Source organism: Zootoca vivipara, chromosome 14 (assembly GCF_963506605.1).
Source record: "Zootoca vivipara chromosome 14, rZooViv1.1, whole genome shotgun sequence".
NCBI lineage: Eukaryota > Metazoa > Chordata > Lepidosauria > Squamata > Lacertidae > Zootoca > Zootoca vivipara.
In genome coordinates this window covers 19,750,437-19,760,623 of record NC_083289.1, presented here as the reverse complement: position 1 = coordinate 19,760,623, position 10,187 = coordinate 19,750,437, and the positions used below count along the sequence as shown (strand labels likewise).

The 10,187-nt window shown below is 50.1% G+C and overlaps 1 protein-coding gene across 1 annotated transcript; it reads left to right on the top strand.

Moving 5' to 3' along the window:
* Positions 1-1,876: 1,876 nt before the first annotated feature.
* On the top strand, positions 1,877-4,528 carry LOC132593173 (uncharacterized protein K02A2.6-like). The gene has a single exon (XM_060282557.1). The coding sequence runs from the start codon at positions 1,879-1,881 to the stop codon at positions 4,387-4,389; it is 2,511 nt and encodes an 836-aa protein (XP_060138540.1). The 5' UTR covers positions 1,877-1,878; the 3' UTR covers positions 4,390-4,528.
* The last annotated feature ends 5,659 nt before the right edge of the window (positions 4,529-10,187 follow it).

The window sequence follows — 10,187 nt, the reverse complement described above, 5'->3', positions numbered from 1 at the left end:
GTCAATCCACAATATAATTGGCCCACAGGTGTAGCCCTGAAGTAGCCAATCACGCAAGGCCCATTGTGTAAATAATGTATATAAGCAGATGGTTTCGGGAAAAGAGCCATTCTTCTTCTCCTCTTCTCCTTGATGACTATGAGCTGAATAAAGAGCATGAAATTCACTCTCGACTCCGAGTACATTTCACTGACGACGAAGGTGGGATCCTGCTGAGCTGACCGCCACCACGCACTGCACCGCAGCACCGCCACCTGCTGCACCGCTGCATCGCACTGTGCATCCAGGCTTCAGCTCCAGGACCCAAGGAACCCAGAATGGCAACCGACAGCAGCTTCTCGCCATTCAAACCAGCATCAGGAGACTGGGAAGGGTACGCCGCCCGTTTCAACTTCCTCCTGCAAGCGAAAGAAGTCACCAACGATGCCATGAAGAGGGCGACTTTCTTCAGCGTCTGTGGAGAGGAGACGTTTGAAATCGCCCGGGCTCTCCTTGCACCTAGAGATGTCGCTACCGTCTCTTACAAAACAATAATGGAACGGCTGAAGGAGCACTTCTCACCACAGCCCTCGGTGGTAGCTTGCCGAAATGCCTTCTACGCAAAGCGGCAAGCCCCGGGGGAAACCATAACTGGGTTTGTGACCTCCCTCCGCCAAGCCGCCCGGCTATGCAACTTCTCAGAGTTGGAGAACATGCTTCGTGACCGCCTCGTCGGTGGCCTGAGGGACGAGATGTTGCAACGACGCCTCTACGCCAAAAAAGACCTCACGTTCCAGATTGCTCTGGAGGAAGCCCTGGCAACCGAAGCCGCCGAGAGGTCAACGCAAGAGGCACGACCGGCCCCGCCATCCCAACCGAGGGTCTACCACGAAGACCTCACCGACGAATCCGAATCTGACAGGGAGGAAGTACACCGAGTACAGCGGCGCACTCAAGCAGCACACACACCACAGCAGCCTCGACGAGAAGGAGGGAACTGTGCAAGCTGCGGGGAGAACCACGAGAGGAGGACCTGTCGTTTCCGCAACGCAGAGTGCAGGCAGTGCAGAAAATTGGGACACATCGCCCGGGTGTGTCGGGCTCGACTCACCCGTCGACAAGCATCAGATGACCGACCCAGGAGCCCCAGGTCACACGGCACCATGCACCAAGGCAACTCGACGGAGATCACGGACTACCAGGTATTCCAGTTGTCCCATCCCAGCACAGAGAAAATTTATATAGAGGTACAGATAGAGGGAGCCCCATGCCGCATGGAGCTGGACACGGGTTCAACTCTATCCATAATCTCGGCCCGAACATTAAGGGAACTGTGCCCTAATGGGGGTCCCAAACTAAGGCCGGCCCCATTCACCCTCCGGGACTTCCAGAAACGTAAGGTCCCTACAATGGGGGTGGGGACCTTCAGGGTGCAATATCGAGGGCGAAAGCAACAATTGGACTTGCTGGTAGTTAAGGGCCCCTACGTTAGCTTACTGGGACTGGCATGGTTTGGACCTCTGGGGCTAGCCGTTACCGGGGTGAACCGCACTAGCTTACAAGTGGACGTGGACGCCATATGCAAAGAGTTTCCAGGGGTTTTCGATGGGGCATTGGGACGATATACAGGACCCCCCATTGCCCTACAGCTAGACCCCGCTGTACGACCCATCAGGCACAAGGCCCGCCGGGTCCCGTTCGCCCTGAAACCCCGCATAGACGAGGAATTGGACCGGCTCGTGGAGCAAGGAGTGCTGGAGCCGGTGCCCAACGCCCCCTGGGAAACTCCAATTGTCACACCCGTCAAGCCTAACGGTTCGGTCCGCATCTGTGCAGACTACAAATGCACCATAAACAAGGCTCTCACGGCCCATGCATACCCAGTGCCAGTGGTCAGCCATGTCCTCGCCACCCTGGCTGGGTCAAAAAATCTTTGGCAAACTGGACTTGGCCCAAGCGTATCAACAGTTGCCTGTGGACGAAGCCACAGCAGAGGCTCAGACGATTGTGACGCACAGAGGGGCATTCAGAGTAAAGCGGCTGCAATTTGGCGTTAGCGTGGCACCAGGCATATTCCAGAATTTAATGGACTCTCTCCTTAAAGGGATTCCTGGCGTCACCCCTTTCTTCGATGATGTACTGATCGCCGGGCCCACACCAGAGGAATTTGAGGACCGCCTCCGCTCCGTCCTGCACCGTTTCCAGACGGCGGGCCTCAAGGTGAAGCGGGAAAAGTGTTTACTGGGAGTGCCGCAGGTGGACTTTCTGGGATTTAAGGTGGACGCAGAAGGGGTCCATCCAACCGGTGACAAGGTACGGGCCATTTGTGAGGCCCCAGCGCCCAAGAGCAAGCCCGAACTTCAGTCATTCTTGGGACTATTGAACTTTTACCATGCCTTCCTTCCCCATAAGGCAGCGGTAGCGGAGCCCCTACACAGACTCCTAGATAAAAGGGCCCCTTGGGTGTGGGGCCAGCGACAAAGGGCCGCATTCCAGGCAGTCAAGGACTTGCTCGTCTCGAACTCGGTCTTGGCACACTTCGACGAGAGGCTGCCAGTGGTGCTGGCATGCGACGCCTCTCCCTATGGCATCGGTGCTGTCCTGGGACACCAACTCCCGGATGGAAGAGAGGTGCCGGTGGCATACTTCTCCCAGACTCTTGCTGCAGCCGAACGAAACTACTCACAGATTGACAAGGAGGGTCTGGCAATCGTGAAGGGCGTAAAAAAATCCCATGATTTCTTGTACGGGCGGCCCTTTACCATAGTGACTGACCACAAGCCGTTGCTTGGCCTGTTTGCCCCCGAGAAGCAGACCCCCCAAGTGTTGTCTCCACGTGTCCTCAGGTGGTCAATTTTCCTTGCCGGCTACCAGTATGCACTAATCCACCGCCCTGGGAAGGCGATGGGCCACGCAGACGCCCTCAGCAGGCTACCACTACCAGAAACAGGCCCCGACCCAGCGCCTGCGCAAGAGGTTATGACCCTGGAGCTGCTTCCTGACCGACCCATTCAGGCACAAGAAGTTGCGCACCATTCCACAAAAGATAGGGTCATCTCCCGGGTCCTGGACTGGGTGTGGCGAGGATGGCCCAGCAGCAGCCCCGGGCCAGAATTCGCCGGCTACACAAACCGCAAACATGAACTGTCGGCCCACAAGGGGTGCCTGTTATGGGGAAGCAGGGTTGTTGTTCCCCAGCCCCTCCGCAAAAGGGTCCTTACAGCCCTACACGAGACACACCCAGGGGTAGTGAGGATGAAGGCCCTTGCCAGGAGTTATGTGTGGTGGCCGGGGATTGACAGAGAGATAGAGGCCTGGGTCCAACACTGCAAGACCTGCCAAGAATCCCGCCCGGATCCCCCAAGGGCCCCAGTCCAGCCCTGGGAGTCCGCCCGACATCCATGGTCACGCTTGCACGTGGACTTCGCTGGCCCCTTCCAGGGAAAAACATTCTTCATAGTGGTGGATTCCTACACCAAATGGCTGGAGGTCGCACTGGTACCGTCCACTTCTACGGCGGCAGCCATCCGGGTACTACGTAAGCTTTTTGCAACCCACGGGCTCCCTGACACCCTCGTCTCGGACAATGGAACCGCATTCACGTCAGAGGAGTTCCAGACCTTCACAGCGCAGAACGCCATCCGCCACATCCGCTCAGCACCATTCCACCCTGCCACCAATGGCCAAGCGGAGCGCATGGTGCGGACCACCAAGGACAGCCTCCGCCGCATGACACAAGGGGACTGGGAATACCGCCTTGCCGCATTTCTTCTAGCACAGCACAGCACCCCAAGCACAACGACGGGCCGGAGCCCAGCTGAACTACTAATGGGCCGGCGCCTTGCAACTAGACTGGACCGACTTCACCCCGACAGAGCTCAGGATGAGGTAGTGGTGGGGAAAGGCAGGAACCCCCGGACATTTGTGGCCCAGGACGCAGTGTACGCAAAGAATTTTGGGGCAGGCCCAGCATGGGTACCCGCCACAGTCACCAAGGTGACCGGTCCCGTGTCGTACGAGGTACTAACGGAAGGGGGGCAATGTTGGCGCCGCCACTGCGACCAGCTACGGCGACGATTCCCAGGAGGAACCCGGGAGGAGAGCGGGACAGAGGGGTCCCAAGGGGACAGCAGGGCAGTGAGGCCTGTAGAGCGAGAGGGGTGGGCAGGGGAAGCAGAAGCAGTAGGCACAGAGGGGCGCCCCGAGGCTGGAAGGACACCGGAACCAGAGCCACAACCTAGTGGTTCAGTGGCGCCAGACCAGACAGCCCCGGCACAGCCAGCAGCCTCGGAACACGAGCCAGAACCAGAACCCCTGACCAAGGAACACCCCAGGCCACAACGCACACGGAGGCGGCCAGCAGACCTTGGGGACTACGAATGCAACTTCCCGGGCAGGACTGGAACTTAGAGGGGAGGGGTGTTATGTACTGAGCTGAATCCTAGAACAATAGGATTCAGAATCAGCGGGAGCTACCCAATCCAACTCCAGGTGGAAGTGAATCCGCAACCTGATTGGCCTGCTGGAGCAGCCAATCAGGCGGCTGGCAGAAGCGAATCTGCTACCTGATTGGCCTGTAGGAGCAGCCAATCAGGCTGCAGGCAGAAGTCAATCCACAATATAATTGGCCCACAGGTGTAGCCCTGAAGTAGCCAATCACGCAAGGCCCATTGTGTAAATAATGTATATAAGCAGATGGTTTTGGGAAAAGAGCCATTCTTCTTCTCCTCTTCTCCTTGATGACTATGAGCTGAATAAAGAGCATGAAATTCACTCTCGACTCCGAGTACATTTCAATGGCTAATTAGCGGCCAGGTGTCACAGTGGTGGCAACATGCCCACCTCTCATCTCCATGCATCCCTGGGCCTTTGGAAGAGGCCACATTGCTGCCCCATCACTCAGCACCAGCTGCTCTTATTGCGACGAGCCTCTCTGCACTTTGAGCTGCCTCCCCCAAGACTTCAGCATCTCCCATTTACCCCCTTCCCTTCCGCTTTTCCACTGTGCGTTGTGCACTTTCATGACTGTAGCAGGCAAACAAGCATTAATATCTTGCCTTTCCCCAGTGCCACTCATTGTACATAATCTATTCCTGGCTGAAATACCCCAGAACCAAGGTTCATACCCAAGGTCCTTATAAGGTAAAAGGTAAAAGGACCCCTGGACGGTTAAGTCCAGTCAAAGGCGACTATGGGGTTGCGGCGCTCATCTGGCTTTCAGGCCAAGGGAGCCAGCATTTGTCCACAGACAGTTTTCCGGATCATGTGGCCAGCAGGACTAAACCGCTACTGGTGCATGGAGGACTGTGATGAGTGCCAGAGCACACAGAAACACCATTCACCTTCCCACCTATTTATCTACTTGCGCTGGTGTGCTTTCGAACTTCTAGGTTGGCAGGAGCTGGGACAGAGCAATGGGAGCTCACCCTGTTGCAGGGATTCGAACCACTGAGCTTCCAATTAGCAAGCCCAAGAGGCTCAGTATTTTAGACCAAAGTGCCACCCATGTCCCCCCAGGTCCTTATAATACAGCATGAACAGCAGCCAGCCAGATACCCACTGGGAAACTCTGGCCGTACACAGTTTCTTTGGAGAATGAGGAGAACCCTCAGCAGCTCTGTCGGAGACTGTATGCCACCAAATACCACTTTCTGGGAATTACAAGTGGGGAGAGTGCTGTTGCCCTGCTCCAGTCATGCTTGAGGCATTCCACACAGGCTTTCTTACATATTTGCTTCATTTCCCATTCTTTGGAACTTCATCCATTTTCACATTGATATCAATGGAATATCCAGCCAGTGTTCTGCTGCCCCTGTAAGTTCTATGTTTGCAGTCTTAATGACGTGAAATTTAGATGATGATAATAATAATAATAATAATAATAATAATAATAATAATAATAATAATAATAAATTACTTATACCCTGCCCATCTGACCGGGTCTTCCCAGCCACTCTGGGCGGCTTCCAGCAGAATATTAAAAACATGATAAACATGATAAAACATCAAATATTAAGAGCTTCCCTAAACAGGGCTGCCTTCAGAGGTCTTCTAAAATTATTTCCTTGACATCTGGTGGGAGGGAATTCCACAGGACGGGCGCCACTACCGAGAAGGCCCTCTGCCTGGTTCCCTGTAACTTCTCTTCTCGCAGTGAGGGAACTGCCAGAAGGTCCTCGGTGCTGGACTTCAGTCTCCGGGTTGAACGATGGGGGTGGAGACGCTCCTTCAGGTATACTGGGATGAGGCCATTTAGGGTTTTAAAGGTCAGCATCAACACTTTGAATTGGGCCTGGAAACATCCTGGGAGCCAGTAGAGGCATTCTATAGCCAATTCCACCACCCATACATTGCTAACCCACCAATTTTCAGGTGGATAACATGAATTATATTCATTGCACAGATTAAGATATTAAGAGCCTCTTGTGATGACAGGAGAGCAGGAACATACTCACTTATCCCACCCCTTCTGCCACCTGACCGCCACCTCCCTCCATGCATTGGAGTGCAAAGGGCTGCATTGGGGAGCCTGCCATGCAGTTTCCCCAATGCAATTTTCAGCCGTGATTATGCAGCTTTCTAAGGACAAATTTCACAGGACTTTAATTGAGTAGTTCAGCCTTTGAGAGTAGCCCCCACCACCAATTCCCAGTACAGCTTTCAATCCCCCCCCCCCAAAAAATCTGGACTGAAGGCTCTGTGTCTGCAATTAAATTGGTTTTCATGCAATTCTATATAAGGCAACTTCCTACATTCCAATGCTAGGGTTGCAGCCTAACTGCTATCTAAATTAAACAGAGCTTTTCACTCTGGTCATTTCCATCCCTGGGAGCTGCACACATCCTAGCCCATTTCTTCAATGCAGAACAAAGCCTCCATTGCAAAGCAATTAAAAACGAATGGACTAATATGCTTCCATCCAGTTCATGTGATTCATCCAAATTCACATTTGCTGACTCCTATAAAAACAAATGAACATATGCAGCTTATTCATTCATTATTCTATCTTTTAAAACGCAAACACAGATTTCAGACCCCTATTGGGAAGGCTGTAAGAGATTGCAGGGTTGGCCCACCCATGAGGCAAAGTGAGGAAGATCCATAGGGGCAGCAGAACCCAATGTAGATCTTCATTCACCCCTTCTTCTCCGGTCGGGAAGCAGGCACCATTTTGTGGATCGCATCAGGTGCCAAAATATCTTGTATAAATTTTGACTCCCTGAGCTAGAGAAGGAAGTCCTGAGGAAGAAAGTTGGGGATAATCTGAGTTGCTTTTTGGTTATCATGGGTGGTGGAGTTGGAAGTTGCTGGACACCAGAGGTGGGCAGGCTTCAGGTTTGCAAGATCCATACCCTCCAACATTTCTCTGATGTAAATAGGAACATCCCATTCCATAATGGTAATTTTATTATTTATACCCCACCCATCTGACTGGGTTGCTCCAGTCATTCTGGGCAGCTTCCAACATATATAAAAACATAATAAAACATTTAAGCATTTTTTTTAAAAAAAACCTTCCCTATACAGGATTGCCTTCAGACAACTCAGAGGTTGGATAACTCCCTAAACGCCAACATTTCTCCAATGAAAATAGGGACATCCTAAGGAAAAGTGGGACATTCCAGGATCAAATAAGAAATCGGGATGGCTTCTCTAAATCAGGGACACCCTTGGGAAATAGGGACACTTGGAGGGTCTGCAAGATCTACTTTGTGCTTTTGCTGGAACCCCGAGAATCAGAGCCAAACGCAGAAGGCTTACTTCTGAACTGGAAAAAAAATGTTTTGGATACCAGATCTAAACTGAGTTCACAGACCTTTGACCCCAAAATACTTCCCTGGCACTTGAGGAGGATATGGCCTGCGAGGTGTGGCCTGGGGAGAGTTCTGAGGACCAAATGGAGAAGCCTGGGGGGGGGTGCATTTGGCCTATAGGCCTAATGCTCTTTATCCCTGGCCTAATGGTAGGGCCAGCCCACTATGCTCCACCTTTTCTGGTAGCAGTGAGCACACTTCAAAAGAGGGCCCACTTCTTACCATAATTCAAGACAGATTTTGTGTTGCTGCCTTTGGTCTCCTCACCATAGGGCAAGCAGTGTTATCAGTTTATCCTGAAGGCAGCAAATGCTTGTTACGGATGCTGAGCCAATGTTTTGCTTTGATGTGAAACAACCCCAAAAGAACATGAAAGAACATCAGGGGAGGGGAAAAAAACGACTCTGGTGTTCAATTTGGAGACTCTTCTCACATAAAAAATGATGATAAATTGGAGTGGGTTCAGAGGCAGATAATGAAAATAATGGAAGGTTTTCACCAGCAACAACACAGGGGGAAGCAGGAAGGGATTGGATAGGTTTTTAAATTTTGAGAAGATTGGGGAAGGAGATGATGACTGTTTTCAGGTATATAATGGCGTTGTTATATGAAGGATTTTGGAGCAATCATTTTCCATGACTACCAAAAAGCAGATTGGAGAAGTAAGCAATTTGCGTTGCGGGGAAGGCCGATTTTGCTAAAATCTTACCTTTAAACCTCCTAGTGACGGGTGCTTCTGCCTAATGAAAAGCATTTCCAAGTTCCTAGTTTTGGGTGTGTTTTGGGGAAAGGTGGTAGATAGCAGGTAATGTATGGTTTTGGAGAACATTAGCAAGTCCACATGATGTGGGATTGCCAGTAGGGTTGATTTCAACATCCCTATAGGGGAATGTTTGGTTATTTCAGAGGGAAGTATGCAGGGGGGGGGGACCTTGTTGCTGTTTTGTTACTGGCCCAAGTTCAATGTGCTAATATTACCGGTAGTAGAGAAAGCCTTTAACCAGTTTACCTGTAGGATCACCTTATATGCACAGCCAACCACTTCGATCTGAGAAACTGACACCAAGACTAAGGCTTACCCAATGCGTGAACCACCAGAGTTGTGACTATTGCTATGAGGTACGCCAAATCACAAGGCAAGAGCCATTTTGTCAGGTGGAAAAAATCCTGCCCGGTCCCGAATACAGTTCATTTGAAACTTGCCAATGCCCATATAGCTAGTGTTTTTTTTTTGCAATGGCATCCTTCATGATATGGGCGAGCTGGTGCTTTTGCAACCAGGACAAATTCAGGTCACCTACATCTATTTCTAGTTGTTCAGTGGTGACTGGCTTCCCCTTCCACATTAAAAATATTTGAGCCTTCCCCCCCCCCAAGATTAAAATAGACTTTATTTGAGAATTTTTTAAAAAAAAGTATACATACACCAGGGAAAAATAAAGTAACATAACAACATAAAATAACATAGCAACATAAATGACATAACATAACGTAAATAACATAAATAACATAACTACATATTTAAGCCACCCAACGTAAATTAATCAACATAAATAAACAAATCAAATTAATCAGAACTTACTGGGCAAATTAAATCAGTCAAACTACAAATAATATACGATATCAAATTAAGCAAACATAACGTAACATAACATAACAAAAACTTGTCCCCAAATCAGATCTTAACACATGGACATATACCCATAAAATCCATTCATTTTAAATAAAAATAAAAAAATAAAATAAAAATACTTGAGCCTAAAGTAACCCTGATGGTGCTGGAACTGAAAAATGGCAGGCTTGCCGTCTAAATGACAAGCCGAACGCACCAAGTTTGCAGGATGCTTCTGAGCTGAACTGAGAACAACACAAAATTATGCACCTATTTTTGCACTGCGCCATCTGCATTCCTTGGGCAAAGCGCTCACAGAGGCAGCTGCAGCAACTGGTGCACGTTGGCTGATTGCTTAAATTGCCTTGAACTTTTTTAAAGGTCTAATGATTCCTGACTTAAGCAATCAATTTAGCTGGGGATTTCCAGATTAGAAAGGCAACAACAAACCCACACATGTATGCCAGGGCCAGGCATGAATCATGTAAATGTGACCTTTTTTAAAATAAAAGGTAAAACATGAGTCTGGATTTAGGGATAGGTGGCTGGGAGAAATTTGATTCACTTTAAATGTGAAGTGTACCTCATGCACACTTTCTGAAATAATACAGAATCCGAAAACACAGCCTTCATAGGTTTAGTGATTTGGGCATTAAAAAATTGAATGTGGAGGCTACCATTTGGGCTAGGAGTTTCTGGAGCTCAGTGTTGGAGTTATTGTGGAGGCTTGTGAGAGATGCTAGACTTTGTGAAAGGCTCTGGGTGAAGTGTAGTAATACAAT

Excerpts from the sequence above, each read along its gene's own strand:
- LOC132593173 (XM_060282557.1), top strand. The coding sequence starts at position 1,879 with ATGTCCTCGCCACCCTGGCTGGGTCAAAAAATCTTTGGCAAACTGGAC.